Source organism: Spea bombifrons, chromosome 4 (assembly GCF_027358695.1).
Source record: "Spea bombifrons isolate aSpeBom1 chromosome 4, aSpeBom1.2.pri, whole genome shotgun sequence".
NCBI classification, from domain to species: Eukaryota; Metazoa; Chordata; class Amphibia; order Anura; family Pelobatidae; genus Spea; species Spea bombifrons.
Window position 1 is genome coordinate 43,770,291 of NC_071090.1, and position 20,911 is coordinate 43,791,201.

At 38.7% G+C, this 20,911-nt stretch overlaps 2 protein-coding genes across 9 annotated transcripts in view; both read right to left on the reverse strand.

Annotated features, from left to right (window-relative positions):
• The window catches only part of POC1B (POC1 centriolar protein B), a 40,892-nt gene extending 40,443 nt beyond the window's left edge, over positions 1-449 (reverse strand). The window contains exon 1 of the mRNA XM_053464527.1: positions 349-449. Within this exon, the coding sequence (XP_053320502.1) occupies positions 349-363 (15 nt within the window). The 5' untranslated portion in view covers positions 364-449. The remainder of the gene's footprint in view (positions 1-348) is intronic.
• An 8,852-nt stretch (positions 450-9,301) lies between these two features.
• ATP2B1 (ATPase plasma membrane Ca2+ transporting 1) overlaps positions 9,302-20,911 on the reverse strand; it is a 53,327-nt gene continuing 41,717 nt past the window's right edge. For 2 of the 8 annotated variants that reach the window (XM_053464520.1, XM_053464519.1), the window contains exons 16-22: positions 20,330-20,521; positions 18,672-18,885; positions 17,148-17,359; positions 16,015-16,122; positions 15,320-15,502; positions 14,890-15,075; positions 9,302-10,677 (exon numbers count right to left, since the gene is read on the reverse strand). In XM_053464520.1, coding sequence (XP_053320495.1) covers positions 10,369-10,677; positions 14,890-15,075; positions 15,320-15,502; positions 16,015-16,122; positions 17,148-17,359; positions 18,672-18,885; positions 20,330-20,521 — 1,404 coding nt within the window. In that variant the 3' untranslated portion in view covers positions 9,302-10,368. Of the gene's footprint in view, positions 10,678-14,849; positions 15,076-15,319; positions 15,503-16,014; positions 16,123-17,147; positions 17,360-18,671; positions 18,886-20,329; positions 20,522-20,911 lie in introns of all 8 variants that reach the window. The other 6 variants (XM_053464522.1, XM_053464521.1, XM_053464523.1 and 3 more) reach the window with 6 other exon arrangements.

Consider the following 20,911-nt stretch of genomic DNA (forward strand, 5'->3'; position numbering starts at 1 on the left):
ACAGAGAATGGCCCTTCATAACGCATTATGAAGCCTAGGAGGTGAAACCACAACTCTCCCGCCAATTGCGGCTTTGTGAATTCACAGGCCAGGAGAACAAAATGACTGAAGGCAATAAGGAGAGACCCGTGAATGCCATGTTATAGTTAATGTTTACTGACTAAGGTGGAACCGCCAAATAACAAAGGTAAATAATACGGTTCCCCTCATACTCTCCATTGGCGCGGAGGTGTAGTAGATTTACCACAGAATACGCGGCCCATGTAACTACTAGAGATTCCAACCAATTCCACAGCAAATCAATCAGAATAATTGCAGCGAGTCAGCTCTATGGAAACACGGTCTCACCAACACAGACGCCATGAACCGGCTGACGTCACCGAGATTACTGACAAGGAAGGAATGCCCGCAGCTGGTACGATATGTACTTCCTTATCGCGGCCGCACGGGGCGGAGCGGGAATTTAAAACATTGCAACCAATCCGCATTCAACTCCAACAGAGTTCTAAAAACGAGATGTAATGACGAGCTTTCTTCCGTGTCTCTAATGCGTGCGGCATTTTGACAGTGACCTTCTATTCGAAATAAATAGCAACTAACTATGTAACCGGAGACCGTTTGCATGAGTTTCGGTACCCGTCTTCTTGTGGCGTGTTTAGAACTCGAAAATCGTCATCACATTGCGCGCAAATAACATACTAATGTCGCGAGTTAAATCTGTTCGCTATATGTTTTACAGTTGTTGGGAAGTTTTTCGTGTCGCCCACTTTCTCTTTATACCTTCTCTTCTTTACCCCTTTTCTATATTCCTACTCTTTTTGCTCTCTTTATCTCTGCACCATTTATCTTACTCTCGTATTTACCTCACCATCTATCCCTATCCTCTCTGTTTATCTCCCCTCCTGTTTCTTTATATCTCTCACTTTGATCCTTCCCTTTCTTTTTTATCTATCCTCTTCCTTATCTCACCCCTTTCTCATTATCATCCCCTACTCTCTCCCCCTTTTCTCCATATCCTTTTTTCTTATTATCTGCCCTGTATCTTTCCACCTTATCTCTGCCCTATATCTCGTTATGTGTCAATTTCTTACTATCTGTTCTATCACGTATCTCCTTCTGACTGGCCCAAAATAAAGGGAACACACCTCATGATTCATGTCTCCCTTCTGATGCTTCAAATTACCCAACAGCAAACTAATTTAGAACTTTACTTTTCAAATGAATCCCTAAAAATGTTGTGATGCAACTGCAGTCGCATGAAAAAGAAAATACACCCTCCTTGAATTCTTTGATTTCACATAGGACATATAACCTCAGATGAACAAAGCATAACATATTAAACTATGTCATAATTTTTTCAACAAAAATAAAGCCAAAATGGAGAAGCTATGTGTGAAAAACTCAGTACACCTTATGATTCAATAGCACGTAGAACCACCTTTAGCAGCAATAACTTAGAAGTTATCATTTTCTGTTTGAATTTATCACTCTCACACACGGTTCTTTACAATGTTGCTTCGGTTCAGTGAGGTTTCTGGGCATTTGTTTATGCACCATGTTTATGAATTCTATAGTACCATCCGATTCACTTACCATTTGGTTTACCCGCAGATTTAAGTTTGAAGGCATAATCTTCCATAGTTTTCAACACCAAAGGATTGTGCACATCATTAATAATAAAGGTTTGCCACTTCTATTAATATCAGCGTGAAGTGCAACATGAAAAATCCTTTACAAACCCAGGGGACAAGGTTGTCTATAAATTGAAGCACAAAGGTTTATTGATTAACATAGCAATACGACCATACACCTCTTTGTCGACCATTGTTTTGTTGAAATAGATTCTACGAGACACACACACACTCCATTCATTCATTCACTCCCCCACCTTACCTGAACTGCAGATCTTCTGGTGCCGCTCGCAGACTTCCGTGGGGGGCGCTGTTTCCCCTCTGCCTTGCTCGAGCAGGAACTGAGCGGAGTCATGTGATGTGATGTGCATTCACGTGACTCCACTGGGTTCCTGTGTCGCTGCAACGGATCAAGAGACACTGTTGAGCAAAACAGGTAAGCAGCAGGTCCCCTTTCCGGTCCCCTTTTTAGTAAATTAAAATGTTTTAAAAAAATCTACCACCACTGTATAAGACACACCCAATTTTTAGACCCCAATTATTTCTAAAAAAGATACGTCTTATACACGGGGAAATACGGTACATACAATTTTCCTTTTCCACCTGTTGCTAAAACCAAGCATTGGTATATAAACTTCTTGCACATGCTCCGTGTCGAAGTCACTGAAACAGCAGGCAATCATATGCTATCTAAAAATAGAGTAATCAACCTAGATAAGGTTATATCATATGCAAGTTATCATAAATCTGCACACTAATTAAATTATTAACCATACATGTGTGTGAACCAGCAAATAATTACAAATCCACAGTTGCAATTTGCGTCTTGTTTACAGATGTACTAATAATTAGTGTGCACATTTATGATTACAGTAATTAAAGAATGCCTATGATAATATACATGCTGTAAAAGTCATGCGTTGAAAATAGACTTACAATATGCATTTAACACAAAATAAAGGTTGTCATGCTTCTAAGTAAATCATAGACATTAAAATGCATTTACATAAAAGTATATAATTGCTTTATCAGCACCAGTAAAATGTATTGAACCTCATCCTGTGGGACACCATTGATTTTTTATTCTCTCACCCGATAATATACACCTGATGCTATGTTTTCTGAGCATCCTGTTCTCTGTGAAAAGTTACAAAAATGTCACCCATTGTCTGTGAGACAAGATCAAGTGCCATTCGATGAAAAGTTGCTGAGAATTATGAATGTAAGATCTGTTATCACCGTAATGGCAATCACCAATTGTGTCCCCTCTCCGAAACCACCCCTTAAGTTGACCCCTAATTTGGATATTTTTACAAGGAACTGAGATATTTAAAAATGGTGTCAATGTTGAAAAGCATAGGTAGCAAAAACATACTGTGTTTATGGTCACTTACTAAAACAACAATGTCTCAGTTTAAGTTCAGCTGATATGGGAAGGCAATAGACAGATATTTACACATTTAAGGATGAAGAAATTATAGACTCATTTAACAGAGGATTAGAAGGAACAAGGAGTCAGAAAAAAAATCCAAATGTTGTTCACTCTGGAATTCACTAAATGCAACCTTAACTACAACTCTGGGGCAGGATCCCTCGGCTTCACAAACAGTTGTCGTAATATGAAGAAGAAAACAGGAAGATTCCTCGTGTGTACTATGTAGAAAATCATTTAGTCTGCTATATTTGATGACCAGTTTTGCATTTTGGAGAAATGTGAGCAGAGCTTGATTCCTATAGTTCAATTACACTGAGTAGTGCTGCACAATAGGTAAATATACAAATTCAGACTTACTGATACAAAAGGTGGGGTGCTTACAATGAAAAACCAATCGTGCAATTGTTTGAAGTAACCATCCACCAAGTATATCTCAGTATAAACATTGATTAAATAAATATCATGGAACATATGTACAGACTGACAGCAGGAATAAGCCAGAGGTAGGTGGCAAATGTTGACTTCCGGTTGAGAAGCTTCCTTGATGAAGGGGGGTGTTTTGTAGTACCAGTCTGCAGCTATCTGTACTGGATTGGAATTATGTAGGAATCAGAGGTTTACAATACAAGCTTTAATACCCCTTGTCTAATAGTGTTTTAGTAATTTATGGAGATTTCACTTTAAGAAAATAAAAGGAAATATCAAGGAAACAGACTGTACATTAATCACAGTGGTAAGGGCTTTAGAAGGCTCAAGAAGCTATTATGCCGAATTAGGTGAGCATGCCTTTAAATAACTTCTTTCAGGTTTGCAGGTCTCCAGGGCGTTGAGGCCCCTGGCAGCAGAAGGAAAATACCCAGACAAGGTTACTGAATCTCAAGAGGGAGAGTAGTAGGTGGCATCTTAAACAGTGAGGAATCCAAGAGTCAGCAATGATACATGCAGAATTGGTAACACAGGTCCACTACGGCCAGGTTCAGACAGAACAGCCTGTAACTGTAATTTGTGATTTTTAAACAAGAGCTTTAGTGAAAGTGAAGCTTGGTTGTAGCTTCTACAGTACAGTAATGAGTAAGGAAGATACGTTTGACAGCAACATTAAAGATGGATAGCCAGGGAGACCAGCTAAGATTAAGTTGCAGTACTCAAGATGGGATATAGTGAGTGAATGAACAAGAACTTTAAATGCATGTTAGGTTTGAAAGGCACAAATGCAGGCATTTTCTTTTAAGATGTAGGCAGCAGTTTTTGGAAATAGAACGTACGGGGTAAATGAGAGATCAGAGTCAATGGCATTGGAAGGAGTAGGGGCAGAATGTGAGCAGGAGAAAAGGTGGAGGGCAGAGAGGGGGAGAGGGGGTTTTGTAAAGTTAGAAACCGAGCAGAGAAGTTAAGGTCTAGGTTATCACAATCATTCTGAGTAGGGGAGCTAGTATACTGTGTGAAGATAATAGAAAGAAATATAAAGGTCACAGAGCTCAAATGGGCGTCAACGGGGATGTTCAAGTCATTAAGGATGACAGCAGGAACATCAGAGGAGAGCCAGTGCAGAAGGTTATGTTGAGAAATTATCAGACATCTGCAGAACAGGCAGGTATGTAAAACAGTGAGTGCATAATGATAAAGGATTGTATATCTGGATAGCATGAACCTCATAGGAGGGGAAGAGAGAACAATGGGGCACAAGGAATAGGTTGAACATTGCACCCTAAACCACCCTTTGTATAATCAGATCTGGGAGTTTGAGATGAATGCCACCGCAGGAGTGAGCAGTGTCAAAGGAGGAGGGCTTGGTTAGAGCAAGGAAATACTAATATGGCTTTTAGTTTAGCACACATAAAGGCATTGCAACGGGCAACGTTTAACGTCGAGCAGGAAGAGTGGCAGGGTTTTGAGATATGATTATCAAGGTGTCTGAAAGGATGAATGGCAGAAGGAAAAGGGAAGCCAAGGATCGGAAGAGATATCACCAGTTGTTAAGAAAAGAAGGAGAGACAACAAAAGAAAGTGGGAATGGGATATTTAGGGGCAGAGAGATTCATGCAAGCAGGAGGAGTTGAAGGAGATAAATCTGGTGAAAGTGTCTGTGGTAATGCTGGTGGGTGGGGAGAGAAATTATTCTCATAATAATGAAGGAGACAGAGCATCAAAACAGATGAACAAGCATGGTAGTATGAAATATGTCATAATAGAATGGAATATAGGAATAGAGGTTCATAAACATGACAAACTGCTATAGCAACAGTGGGTTCACAATGAGTAGAGCTGTGATTGAAGGAGTCCCTTCAATCTCTTTCCTTGTTGAACTTGCTGATGAACTTTTGGCAAATAGTTTTTATTTTGTGCCAGTGTTACTCCATATGCCATAATAATCAGGCGAGTTATTTTAAACCATATGGTGTTAATTGGATTTCAATCTACAACCAGTCTAACTGGTTATTCAATTAAGCAACCAATTAGACTTAAAATATTGCTTCCTGTGGGGCTTCAATCATTTGGAAGCCCTACCCTCCCAGTGACCTGCATTGTATGTGAAACGGTGTGCAGGGATTCTACGAAATTCTAAGAATTTCCCACTGGCCAACATTGAGAGTGCATGTGAAGGATGGCTAGTGAAAGCCTACTGCTTATGGACAGTATTTAAAATCATGACGACTATGACACCACCATCATCTCTTCCTTGTGTCATAACCCTAAAGTTATCAATTCTCTTCCACTAACCATACTGCCTCTGACTTTGCCACAAACTTCAATAAAACAAACTATAAGTTGAAGATGTGAAATATCTGCTTTCCTTGCCCTCCCTCAACTCTGCACCCTCCCATACAATGAACTCTCCTTACTCTTCTACATTAAATTAGTTTGTGCTCTTTTTCTTTCCTTTTGTCCAACCATGTCCCCTCAAACCCGTCATTTAAATGACTTGGAATGGCCCAGTCAATCCAATTGAGAACCTGCAGTATAACAAAGATTGCTGTACACCAGCGGAGCCCATCCAACTTGAAGGAGCTAGAGGAGTTTTGCCTTGAAGAGTGGGCAAAAATCATAGTGGCTAGATGTGTCTACCTTACAGAGACATACCCCAAGAGACTTGCAGCTGTAATTGCTGCGAAAGGTGCAGGCTCAAGTTCCCTGTCTTATTTCTTGTTTGTTTCACCACCAAAAATATTTTGCATCTTCAAAGTGGTAGGCATGTTGCGTAAATCAAATAGTACAATCCCCCAACAAATTCATTACAAATGCCAAGGGGGTGAATACTTCTGCAAGGCACTGTAGAGCATCAAGGCCATTTTTGGCACCTATGGTTGAGAGGACATTAAGTAAACCCATATAGCAGTGGGGTATTATACAAGAACAATGGAATTTTAGCTTCTCTTCTAGGGTCTCACAACAGGAATCCTTTTTACACAAGTATCATTGCTATGGTGAAAGGTAAATCAGGCTATATAAGACACTGGCCACTAAACAGTTAAGCTGCAATTACTAAATTCTGAAAATGAAATGCTTCTTAATTCAAACTGGTAGGACTCAAATTGGCTTCATAAATCCCAATTGTATAAGAATTCCAATGACACAAGTTGAGGAAGCTTGGTGATTAGTTAGAAAAGACCAATATTTCCATGTGCAATAAATGTTGTATTGCGTGGCTCACCATAAATCGGGTTTAGTTAAGGCTGGTTAACAATAGTTGCTGGAATATTCTCTATTGTTTTTTCCTGTTTTTGAAAAGAAGCAGCAGAAAAAAATAAATACAGGATGACTACTTAACCCCTTCAATCCCAGGGGTTTTTGGTACCTCAAAGCCCAGAGCAATTTTGCCATTTTTGGGGTATGTCGGTTTAACGATTATTCTCTGTTCCTGTGAATAGTGTACGCATGTAAACTATATATTGTTTTTTCAAGGAGAGATAGAGCTTTCGTTTGATACCATAGTTGGATGATTAGCAGAAAATTTAGAATGAGAAATTTAGTAAAAACTAGCGAAGATTAGAAAAATAAGCTAATTTTTTTTTACATTTTCCCTCTGAATCCTCACAAAATTAGGTAAAGTGATGGAAAATCCCCTCCAAGTTTATCAATTCAGGTTTCCTGATTTCAGAAATACCTAATTTATATAGATTTTCCAGACTTTCCCAGCACCAGGGAGCATACTATAAGGTGTACAATTTTGTATAATTTTTATGCCTATGGCTTAACGGGTTTGGGGGATGTGAACGGGGGCAGGAGGGTTATAATGGCTAGATGTTATGCTAGGGCAATGGGATGTAAGGTTTTTTTAAGAATTTTTTTATTATCTTTTTTTATATATTTTTTTTAATTTTTTTTTTAATTTAATTGTTTTAAATTTTTTTTTTTTACACAGTAATGGTAGGAGGTCCTCCTAGGGACCTCCTTAACATGCCAGTGATGTCACAGTGACATCACAGCTCACATTATATTTTTTTTGTATTATTTATATTATTTTAATGATTTTTTTAATATTATTTTTTAAATGAATTAACTTTTTTTTTTTTTTTTCCAGCTTTTCTCTTACAGGACGGGAGGGGGAGTGAGAGAGATGGTTTCTCACTCCCCTCCCCGCGATCCCCCTGCACCGATCACAGACCTGCATAGAGATCGTAGCGTCTCTGTGCCTCATCGGAGGGCAGGATATCCTGTCCTCCGATGACCTTCCGGGTTACGTCAGCAGTGACGCAACCTGGAAGGGAATGCCCGATCGCGCGTTTGCAACTGCGCGATCGGGCAGTTTACCGGTAACAGCTTACCGGCTTTCATGCCGGAAGCTGTTACAGGCGATCGGACAGCAGATGGCCAGCAAAGCCGGCTTCTGCTGTCAGTGGGGAGTCCAGGCTGTCAAACGACAGCCTGGTCTACCGTGCAGCGGCAGGGATGTGTCCCTGACGCTGCACGAAGGGCTGGACGTACCGGGACGTCCATAGGGGTTTCTTTGTGGGCGTTTTTTGGACGTCCCGGTACGTCTATAGGGGAACGAAGGGGTTAATTATTTAAAACTAGTGATCTTTCTACTCATTTCCACTGATTAAAAAACAGATAAGCATTTGTGTATGTACCGTTACTACTTTAAAAAAAAATTTTTTTACATTTAATGTATGGTAGGAGGCTCCCACCCGCCTTCCCTAAGCTTTAGTTTTGCAACGTTGATATAGACGTGGCATATGTGACCTCCACTTCCTGCACCAGTCTGCCTCATCTACATCAACATTGAGAATCAAGAACTAACGTTTTTGTCCGTGTTGCCGGGGGGCCACATTTTCGCCGGACTGCACTACAGAAGACGCTCTGCAGTCTTCTGATCCGGTCTTCCAGACACCCTGGAGAAGCTAAAAATGCTAAACCCCAATTATAGGCCGCACCCCCACTTTAAAGATTTAAATTATGGGAAAAAAGTGAGGCCTATAATTGGGCCAATACTGTATATCAAAAACTATAATTAATGTCGTAAAAAGGCTACACTGATGAGCAGTAAATAGTATATTATTCAAGGAGACTGTAGCCGACAAGTGACTGTACAGAAAACTTATTATTTTCTCCCATCCAAATTTCCTGTGATGTTCTACATGCTGGTATCCTCATGGAAGAAAGAAGCTTTGTATTTCTATAGAGCAAGCATTCCTCAGTAGCGAGGCAATGGAAAGAGAAGCCATTTTTGTGAAGTTCATATTGTGTTCATCAATTCAATGCTAAACTGCACACACTCTATACCTTTGCACAAAAGAAATATATTCCAATAAAGAAATATATAACATGTGTTGTAAGCTTCCAAGCTTAACTCCATCAGCCATTTTTATCGGTCTTCCCACATCATATTGACATTTAATAAAGCTGAAGCGCATGTCTCCATGACTTGGATAGTTCAGGGATTCAACCACACTAGACACCCCTCCCCACAATGGTACCACAATTAAGTCAATATAGGAGGACATAAATGGACACCATTGGCCTATCCGGTTTCACAAATAAGTAATACTATAAGAATTCACACATTAGGTATAGACATAGCAGTTTAATACAGCTATAAGATGGTATGACTAACCCTTTCCAATGATAAATTTCAGGGAGGGTTAGAGGTACACTTGATATAGTAAAATGTGGCCGCCATACTTCAACATGTAGATTTCACCGGGCTGTTACCATCTTGAAATACATACCATATGCATGCAGTTAGATATTAAGAGTGGATCATTGTCTGGCAAAGAAACATTGCTGCGCTTGGTTTTTAATAAAAGGGCATGTTTATTGTGTTTACAAACAAGTTTCAAAAACAAAAAAGGAAAACATGTAGTAGTACTACTTCCTAGTAGTAACCTTTTTCAAAATGCCAACAGCCCTCGTGCTGTATGAAGGTCATCTAAAGATTTATTTGAAAAATCAACACTGTTCCACTCACAGTTCACCAAGACAATTCTAAAACTAACATGTTTAGACAAACAAAAAAAAGGAAAGACTAATTTTTTGATGTATTTTGATTTTATATATTTCGACGGAGATAGCAAAAGAATTTCAAGCAAGATCCGTCACACATTGATGTCCTGCATTACACAATATTCCTTCGAGCTTTGGAACAAAGTTCTTTAACATCTCTTTAAATATGAGAACGAATAAAATGGAAAGCCATTTCTTTTGAGAAACTAAGGAGATCGGCCATCATAATTCAGAACACTGCTGCTTGGGTTTTTACAAAGCATTAGTGTTTTCTATTTGGCTATTAGTCTTAGCAATTTATCTACAATATTAAACAAGTAAATTGCAGGCAAAATTTAGAACAGGTTCAACAGAAACACTCCTTGTTATGAAAATACAGCAGTGTTCAAAGGACTTTTCTTCATATATAAGGAAGCTTCCCTTCTATTAACAGGAACAAAAATATCTATAAACCTTGTAAACAGATCTGTTTCATTTATAACATAAATAATCAAAATCAAGACCCAGGGCACAAAAAAAAAAAATGGAGGATCAATATAATCTAGAGCATTGCTAACACGCTGTCCAGGCCAATTATTTAGTATAACAGATGTTCTGCAGGTCACTTTTTGACGAGTTACTGTTCTGTCAGGAGTTCATTTCACAAAGCCCATCCCTTTTCCTCCCCAAGAAAAGCACCCTCAGGCTGGCAGAAAGCTTTTGTTTTTTTAAAAAAATAAATCTACATTCATACAAGTGTGTCTTCATTTGAAGTCCAAAAGGCAGGGAAATTTCTCCTGCTCGCCACAATGTGTGAAAGGACCCAGTTTCATTTTGTTTCATTGCAAATCAGCTAGTGCGGTAACATTCATCTTACAATCAGAGAGATGTCTCCAGACTATGTAGTGGACTGCCTGGGGATGAAGAGGTAGCTGACTTCGCTTCTATTGTAAGATGGATTCCGCTGTCAACGGCATTGTTATTTTTGTTGGGAGAGGGTGGTGGAGTAGAATGACGTTTTGTTGGAGCATCATCTTCAGCATCTGTGTCATCGATAAGAGGAATATGAGGTTCAGAGTCTTCTATTCTAAAATCTGGGTGCGTCATGAAATTGTGTATTGAACTTCTGGACTCTGGCTTTTCAAGACCTTCGTATAGCGAGCTACGAAATGCATTCACCACTCGGATCTGTGTAGGTCAAAAATCAAGAGGCAAGGTGGGGGGGGGGGGAGACAACAGAAAAAGTTTGAGTAAGCAGAAAAACAAAATACATGAAAAAATGGTTTATGATTCTGAAGTTGACAGATACTATAACAATGAGTTAAAATTGTGCAATATGCAGTGGAATTGCAATACAACTGTAAATAAAGAAAAAACAAAACATTTTAGTCACACCATTGACAGATAAGTGTTGCTATTTTAATAGAGTAACATCTACGATCGCATTTTGGGCTACAGTTAGTTACTGCGTAATGCTAAGAGAAACACGATACTGCAATTGGTTGGTAACAAAATATTGACACTAGCCACTTTTAGGATAAAATAAGTCCAATTAAACAAAATGGGTAAACCAATTCACATGCCAGGAATTAGGAATCCCATTTACTATGAAGCCAAGCATATTTAAGCTGAATGACACAATGGAACTGGTAGCTGCAGAAGCCATGCACAAAACAAAAAACACCCCATCGTGAAATTAAAGAACTCACAACTGTAACTATTCGAGTATATGCCAAAATAAAGACGGGGTACCATTCTGCATTTTATACAGCGAGAGCTCGTATATAACGTTACTTTCTAAAGAAAATGACTGACACACGAGTCATTAACCAATATAGGATTGGTTAATTTTGTTGTACGTGCCTGTAAGCAAGCCTTAACCACATGCTTAAGAGTATGTACTGAAATGTTACCGTGCCGCAAAGTAACGGGATGCATCAGCTGCCTTGACAAGACTAAGTTTACTTTTCCATTCAGCAACTAATGCACCCAACACAAATCAATGTTATTACACATTTGACAGAGAATTCATTTTTGGGGCAATCAGAGGAAAAAAAAGAAGGCGACGGTATTTAGAAAACACATTATGCGGCAGCCCAAGGCACTGTGGCTGACACTTATTAGCAATTGTATTAGAATTTAAAGTAATAAATGAAAATAAACAAAATGTGGCAAGCGTCTGGAAGAGAGAGTTCTCTTTTGATACTATATTTAAACATTTAGTACAAGTAATTTATTAGAAATTTGAGAAAAATATAAAAAAAATCCACATATTTTCTTATGCAAATCCTCACTAAATTGGTCAAATAGACAGAACTACCCCTAAAATTCAACAATTCAGGTGTCCTGGTTTCTGAAATACCTCAGTTGTATAATTTCCATACAGAGTTATAGGGCACATATGTCTGCATTGCTCATTGAAAACAGTTGCTTTCTTACATTTAGTATGCTGGGTATATAACAGGAGTTTTGAACAAAGAAACAAAAGAAATAAATACCCACAAATGTACACATTTCTGTAGAGCAGACAGCCCAGGGTATGTGGCTAGGGCTTCTGGACACCTATTATGCAGCCAGCTCGCCATCAATCATTGCCAAATTTAGCTGTTTTATGGCAGAATAATCCAGCCAAAATTGTTCAGCTGCATCTCCAGAGGAAATACCAACCATGCATAGGTGGGGGCACAAACTAATTGACCGTTTTAGGATTTTAATGCATCTTTTGAGCATGTAGTTAGACACTAGTGAGGAGATTGTGCAAGAATGCGAGTAAGACATCGGACATTTCCATCTTGCGAAAGAGGATGTCTCAACTGGAAGAATGTGTAGTTTTTCCAGTTTTGTTTTTTTTTGGTACAGCACATACATGTCGAGCATGTGAATCTGTTTTAATATAAAAATTTTAATAATTCTGGGCTGGTATAACAATTTACCCAAACGTGGTAAGCTTTATTTTACGACTTGTGCCAACTGAGTCTGGGCAGCCAGGGGGATCTAGGCGACTGTCCTTCTGCTCATATATCCTGAAGAATGCAGTATATCCCACACTGCTTTCACAAAGTTTGTATAACTTTACTCCATACCTTAACGGCTTTCATTGGAAATAATGCCTGAAATGCAGACTGCCATTGAAAAACGAACAAGGGACTCCTCAAAGCAGACATTCAGCTAGGGTGTACATTTCTGAAAATTAATTAGATAATGGGCCTTAATTTATATAATCCATCAAATTGTGGGTCACCTCTAGGGGGGCACTGGGCATTGCCGCTGAAATGCAGGAATCTGAGCAAGTACAAATATCTGGCCCTGGACATAATTAATCATAATATGGGAGAAGAGGGGGGGTTATAAAATCAGTTCTGGTTCTCCAATTGGAGCGTATAGTGTGTTTTTTTTTCTTGCAATACCCATCAGGGCCAAGGATCAGTTTTTTTTTTTATTCCATACGGGTCAGTGGGGTGACAGGTGTGACATCTACTCCCTCCAGCTCGGTTTGAGCCATTAACAGCTTAAAGATTGGTGGGGGAGAAAACAAAACCCTACACAACCCCCACCCCACCAAGCTACCCAAAACACAAAAAAAACCCACACACATATGGATTGGGGTGATAGAGCAGTTAATTAAAACTTGGTCAACAGGGAACTGATAAGGTAAGGTTATTATAAATCACATATGTGTTTTTACAATGCAGTTATGCGATTGGTCATCATGATTGATGACGATACCGGCCCTGAAGGGTCAATTGGACAGCATTTGAGTGTGCTGCTGTATTTTCTATTGGAATGTCCAACAGGGGCATCTTGCCATTACCTTTCATGGATGAATCAGTACATCCATATGGTTGCGAAGGGGTTAACATGCGATATGATTTGCAGTTATCATTAACACAAGCAGACATTAAGCTCCCAGCCGTTTCAATAAAAAGTAAATTGCCAATTTGTGCACGCTGTCTGCTCCAGTAAAAGCCAGGAGGGCAGGGGGAAAATGAGACGGAAGTTTCCATTCAAAATGAAGACATGAAATTACATGCATTAAAATCGACATTAGATCATGACTTTAAAAATGCAAAAGCAAGAGGCTGCAGAGCTACTTACAAGTTAACAATACATTTGAAAGTATTTGTTTTTGGTGCACCAAGAATATCATATGAACATCAGATCTACAAAAGTCTTTGAGCCACCAATCTGACAGTGCAGCTAATGGGATTACTGTCACCTGCTATAAGAATATAAACCATGGGGTTAATGTAGAAAGAGCTATACTATTGTAAAGGGAATTCTAAATGCACCCAAGGCACAGTTATTTCCAATTCATTGTAAAGCCATGAGAAACACCAGTACTGGTCAAATCTAGAAAAACAGTACAGCCTGTAAACCTTAAACAAGTGTAAGGTATTTATGAAATATCATTCAAAGCCAAAGTAGAATGTTTCTTTTAACATGTAAACATGAGGAACAAAGAATTTGTCCACAAAATGATTTTAGTGTACTCATGTGAACCCTTATGTGGTAATGAATACCATTCAGAGTCACTTCCAGTGAAGCAGGACTTTAAATTTAAACTAATAAATAAAAAAATCCTTGCCATTCTTATATCATTGATCTGAAAATGCTACAAAGAAGATCATCCATAAAACATGAGGTGTACACCTTTGCCTGCAGCTACTTTCCATTTAAATTAGCATTAGGAGACAGGTTAAAATGAATGAAATTGGTCTATTATTGCACGTGTGCAAAGCTGCATTTTCCACGGCAGAGTTCAGGACTAGGTATACAAGTCTAACAAGCAGGAAAACAAAAACGAGGAGGGACGTGGCCGAGCAGGTCTGGCGAGTTTCACATATAAGGCTTGGACACACTAAGTGGTATCTCCCGTAAATCAAGCTTAGGTCTTAATGAAATCTAAAAGCAATGGCAGTTTTAAGGACGCTGATCACAAACACTAAGTAAAATTCTTAACTACTGAAGCCGTAGTTTATATGAAAACTTAACTCACTGTAAACGCTTATATAGAACACTACAAAGCTTCCATAGCACATCCAGTGCATGTGATAACAGGCATATACTCGAAAATTTACAATTTTCAGTTTCAATGATACAGGACTACACTTAATACGTCAACAAAACGTGCAGGGCTGCAGCCTGTGATTTTTCTTTAAACTTGCAATAGCCATCATTCCAACAAGTTCAACAGACCTCTAAAAAAAATATTAAAACTGACACACGGGTGTATTATCCTTGTGAAGGGAAAGCTTTATGAACAGCCTGAACAATGAGACTGATTACTGAGGAGAAAATGAGAAACGTTAGGTGTGTGAATTAGGATGTGTTAATTCATGCACTTAGGAACACACACTCACACCCCACAGTAGTAGAAGCAGTAGAGGAGGAAAACACTACATGTGTAGGGGTAGAAATATTTGTTACATCATGATGCTGGCTGGCGATGGAGGGTTGCCGCCTTAAAGCCCCCTGAATGGAACTTCCACTTTGGAAAGCATTCACTACATCCATCTGCAAGGAATCAGAGATTGTGACAGCTTGCTCAGCAAGAGAGAGAGAGAACAAGAGAAAGGACCATCCCATCTACAACAAATAAAAAAAAAAGCAAAGAGAAAAGGCACTTTTATAGAGCAGCTAACAAAAGTGAATTGAAGAAAGCTAAGGAAAATTGTGTGGAACTAAAAAAAAAATCTTTCAAGCTTCTTCTGGATAATACAAACAAGGTAGAATCTTCACACACACCAGTCACATCTTCCCCTAAGTAGAGCTAAAAGCCTTAAATTGCACCCGTGCCCTCTCATAGGTCAAGTGCCACTCAAGACCATACCTGAGTCTGTATTCGGTTGAGGCCCCTAAACCATAAGATCTGACCACGACGCAACTCCCTTTCGGCATGATCTATCTCCTCTGCATCTTCAGCAAGTTCTTCCTCTGGAATCTCATCTTTGTGTGTCCCATGACCTGCTTCTTTCAGGAACTTTAAACGACTGGTTGGTATTGTGGTTACCAGCTAGAAACAAAGAACGTATATAAAATATATGTAAATGTAAATAAAATAAATACGTTTATATAAAATATGTATATAAAATAAATGCCCCCTGAAGCTGTCACGGTTCTGTCATTTGCAATCAATTTAAATTGGGGGAAAACGCATACTTAATTACTAGTTTTTTGTTAAAACATTACATGAATGTATTGATAGTAAGCATTCCAAAGTGTGGGTGTATACCTTTGTGGCATGGCAACAATAAATTTAGGATATTAAATCTATATGCATTACAAATTGTCATACCAGACACATTGTTAGAAATTATATATATTTTTTTTTTATACATACCACAATTTGGTATTTCCCTTTTAGGAAGCAAGTAGTTCATGTGAAGGCCTTAATGTTTCTAAAAGTACAGTACTAATTATACATGGGTAGATAAACTCCAAATGCAACCACCTCTCAACCTAATAGTTTGTGTACAATATTACATACATACACACACAGATAATGGCAGAAGAATAATAAATTACCTGCCCCCATAGTAATGTTCCCATACCAAGGAAAACAGACCACAGCCACTGATCTATAGTTAGTTCAGTACAACTAAATGGCTTTCCGCCAAACTGCACAATAACAATCTAGGGAAGAAAATAAAAAAGGACAAGATTTAGAATTCAGCAATAGATACTTCTATGAAACAACAACATAGGCATTTTTAGCATCCAGCTAGAGCTTCCAAGAAATGGAACATCCATAAACTTTGCTTTGCAAAAGGAACACCCTCTTATTTAATAAAAATTATGGAGAGAGATTACACACCATAAAACAATCATTAAGTACATCATGTATATAACGAAAGCGTGAACTGGAAAAGGAAACAGAGGTGGAGATGAGAAAACTTGGATAGGATCACAAGTACAGGAGAGACAAGTACACTTGCAGAACATAAGGGAAGCTTAGATATAAAGGGTAGACAGACAGAATATTTCAGACTAGTTTCATAAACCAGGTCACAATTACCGTTTCAGCAATGCAAAGCTTCATCATAACATGAAATGTATTCTACTGCCAAGATCTGAGTTCTGCCTCGATAGAGTGACTTTAAATGTATAAAATTGATTTAGAAAAGACTAAAATAGAAATAGTCTCTCAATAACGGCACTGACAAACGTTGATTTTATCCAGAAGACTGCATAATGCAACCTAAGTGTTATGGATATCGGCACTGCATAAAATTCCAAGTTGTTGAAAGCTCGTCTTAAAAGTAAGCGTTAAAAACGGGGTTTAGCTGGCTAGCCAAGACTGGTATAGGAATAGGAAAGAGTTAAGTCTATCAAGTTCATACAAAATGTGGTCTCAGCCTTATTTCAGAACACAATGCACTGCGGGCTCAGAACACAATAGGGAAGACCGACAGACCTAATCCATGTATTATGTTTTGTTGTCAACAGTATGGATAAGAGAGGTTGGAAAAAGACATTAAGTTTACGAGTGAGCAGCATTATAGTATTCTTTCCATTATATAATTCTTAGGGTTTAAAGGATTCATTGTTGGTACAGAACTTGTTATTCAAAGGTTTTCACTGGATAATTAAAGCATGAAACCCAAGTATCTACTTTCCCTTTCCAAGAAACTTAAAAAATGTTAAAAAAAAGTGCTTACCTGTATAACAAAAGTACCCAAGACAATGCTACAGAAGATCATATTATTAAATATCCCTTCAAAAACATTCCTTTCACCATGAATCTTCCTTGCATTTATTTCATTAAAAAGCTGCATCATGACAAATGTATTAAACACAATAGTGTAATGCTGCGACGGAGGGGCATGAAGAGGCGCGTTCCGTCCACTGTCGATATTAAAAAGTTCTTCACCTGTGGGGGGAAAATGTGTAGATTATATTTAGCTACAGAAAAAAATGAAGGGGGGGATACTTAGATCTTGTGAAATTCATAACCTAAGCTGCTACATAAAACTAGTACTCTCCTTCTATCCATTAGGGGATTACAAGGCATATTAAGATTAATGAGTCCAGTTGTATGACTCCCTTCGAGGATTTGATGAATTTATTAGATTATATGAGGGAATATAAGAATGCCTAAAAGCACACACTCACACTCATCAATACTTGGGTTCCTCAAGAGAAGAAGAGGGGGACACACACAAAAAGTACATATGTCTACTTGAATTACAAATGAATTTGATCTTTTGGAATCAATAACCCTAACTGGTTTAAACTTTTCTAGGGTGGGGGTTTGGGATAACCAACATTACCGTTTGGAGTAAGAGTGGGCCCCACAAGCCTTTATCAGCTACAATTTAGTGCGTACAGCGCCATAAAGCAAGGCTGATAATATTTGGTGTCCAAGTGTTAAGTCAACATCCAACCCACGTTTAATGTTAAACCCATATGAAATTCCATTTAACCGTCCCCTCTCGCTACCTAATAAAGGCAGCATACTGCAGGAGTAGCAGCAGCCAATCACACGTACGCACATGATCATTGTTTTGATAGCATACATGTGATTGGCTCTTGCTGCTTTAGCGACTTCTATGGGAGTACCAATGAACATGTGTAGAGGTTTGACTTCTTAATGCTTCCTGGTTTCAGTAGACACAAAGGGGAGGACTACAGTAGTTATTTTCTAAATCCAACAACTAAAGAAAGCATGCAAAATAGAGACATGCATTAAAAAAAAAAAATCCAGTTAACATTAGGACTAATTATTACATCAGTGAGAGTGATGGTTATGCTGGAAAAAACATGGAGGTTGCCCAAACATCTGTTAATGCTGAATATATAAAAAAAAAAAAAAGTTCCCAAGGCCAGGCAACCAGCACTTTCTGCGCATGCACATAGGGTTCTGAATAGACCTCCACTAGCCACGTTCAGTGAGCTGGAGCAGACTGGAGGCAAGTATATCATGTACATGAAGATGTGACCGGCGAAAACATCTCCCGCACAGGAGAGGAGCAAATGCGTATGAGAGACTGTACAGAATCCCAGATGAATTTGCAGGTAGTGTTTTTACCCCACATGGTCCATTTTTAAACATATTGTGTACTTCTAGGTTGGGTAGACATGCAGCAGTTAACTGGCTTTAGAGATATAGTACATCATCATCATATAACCAGAGCACTGCAAAAAAACAAAGCCATGAATAAAATGTATATAAAATTACTTACCAGCAAACAAAAGAGTGAAAACTACAACGAGCTGGTAGACTGCGTGACCTAAAATATTCTTCATCATTGTGCGCGATATGAGGGGTTTATTTCTACCATATGGTTTCCTTAATAAAAGCGACTCCGTTGGTGGCTCGGTTGCCAGAGCAAGTGATGCAAATGTGTCCATAATAAGGTTTACCCACAACATCTGAACAGCTTTAAGTGGAGAGTCCTGTTAAATTGGACAATAAAGAAAAACAAAACACCTATTTAGTTTTTATTCAAAAGTTTGCTTATATATCATGAACAAAGATAACTGAAGGCCCCATAGATACAAGAGCTCCTCAAAGCGTTCCTATGTGTCCTATATTAGAGATGCAGTTTAAGAGGTCAACCGAGTCTGCTTTCAAGTCCAGGCTGTTAAACAGTGGTGGATATGTTCTCATGTTATACGTACAAGTACGTGCAGAGGAGCCTGACTGTATAGGTATAGCTTGGGGGAAAGGAGAGAGGGTGGAGATGTCATAAAAAAGTATCTGAAGAAATTATAGAACAGGAAGACAGTCTAAAACCAGAGGGTCAGAAGTTCTACTTGATAGAGAGGGTGGTAGATAAATGAAACCGTCTCCCTGCAGAAGTTGTGGAGGGATAGACAAAGTTATGCTGAAGTTCTTATATGCCATCAAGTTCTAGGTCTATGTTTCTAAGTTAAAATTTTCAAATTCAAAATGGCATTTAACACAAGCAAAAACAACATCAAGGGCATAATATATTTTTAATGCATTTAGAACATTTATATTGAACTTATCTTATGGCTACAGCAGTCATTTCTAAAGCACAGGGACTTAACTAACATGCACCCTGCCTCACCATGACTGTCTCATCAAAATATATATTTGCAGAATCATACTAACACATGATGTATAAAGCTATGTAAAAACGGCAAGATTATCTTTTATATAGCGCCAACAATCTACGCAGCGCTTAATACAATACATATGTTCAAGGGGTATGACAAGACGAGAATTCACAGACTAAGACAAACCGATACATTAGGTGGGGAGAGCCCTGCTCACAAGCTTACAATCTACATCAAGGCATAACGGTGAAGAGCCGACAACCCTTCACAGAAGACAAGAGCATGGGGGCAATAATAGTTATGTAAAAGGGAAAAAAAAATGTGGCACAACTAGAGTTTACATTTTTCTCCCCTTTTAAACCCAACTTTTCATACAAGCTGCTTAGACGACATGCTCTCTAGAAAACAATGTAGTGTCAGGACACGCAGGTATTCTAATTAGGATATTTGGTGGTAAAATTAAAACTTTTTTCTTACATGGAAAGGTGCATTTGTCCCATTTAGAGACAGCTCTATTTCCACAGCAAAATGCCAGTGCCACACAGAGCAAAGTTTCCAGCGTTCATCTTTCGACCATTAAGAGACTTTAAGAGTATTAAATATATTTACACTGAAAATTAGGACCAACAAATGCATGTCAAATAAAACCAATACATCAGGAAAACTATGCAAAGCGGATAGCATGTATTTTAGCGTCTGTGGGCACCTGTAGCATATAATAGCGTGGTAAACAGAAGCGATACATTCAGAAAACTAAGAACGGGCAGAAAGTAACTCATCACTTGCTTTGCGAAATATATAACGCGTGACAACTTACTTGCGTGATACATGCTCCTGTAAAGGCTACGATGACAGCGACGACATTGACAGTAAGCTGAAACTGCAGAAACTTGGAGATGCTGTCATACACGTTTCTTCCCCACATCACTGCTTTAACAATGCTAGAGAAGTTGTCATCAGTCAGGATAATATCGGAAGCTTCTTTTGCTACATCAGTACCAGCGATTCCCTGTGGGGAAATAACCAGGAAGAAAGTGAACAAAACCCAAGTGACACGGCTGATAAAATGTTCATTATCATTAAACAAAGGACATCCATTTGGGTTACCTGGAAGAGCCTGCTCTAAACCGTATTCTCACTTCTATTCTTTTAGTGAGATGCGTACAAAAAAAGGCTGTTGTTATTTTCAGAGGGATAAATGCTCTTTCCGCAGAATTAAGGACCCTATTAAACTGGGATTTCCTCGGGTGCGTGGAGGGGGCAATAAATTGCCATTGTGGCCTCAGACCTCTTAATTAATAATAGGCGCGATTTGGAATAGAGTATGAATAAATAGTTTAGCTAGACCACAATCAATGCATTAAAACCGATTTCAATGGAAGCACTTTCCTGCTATTGA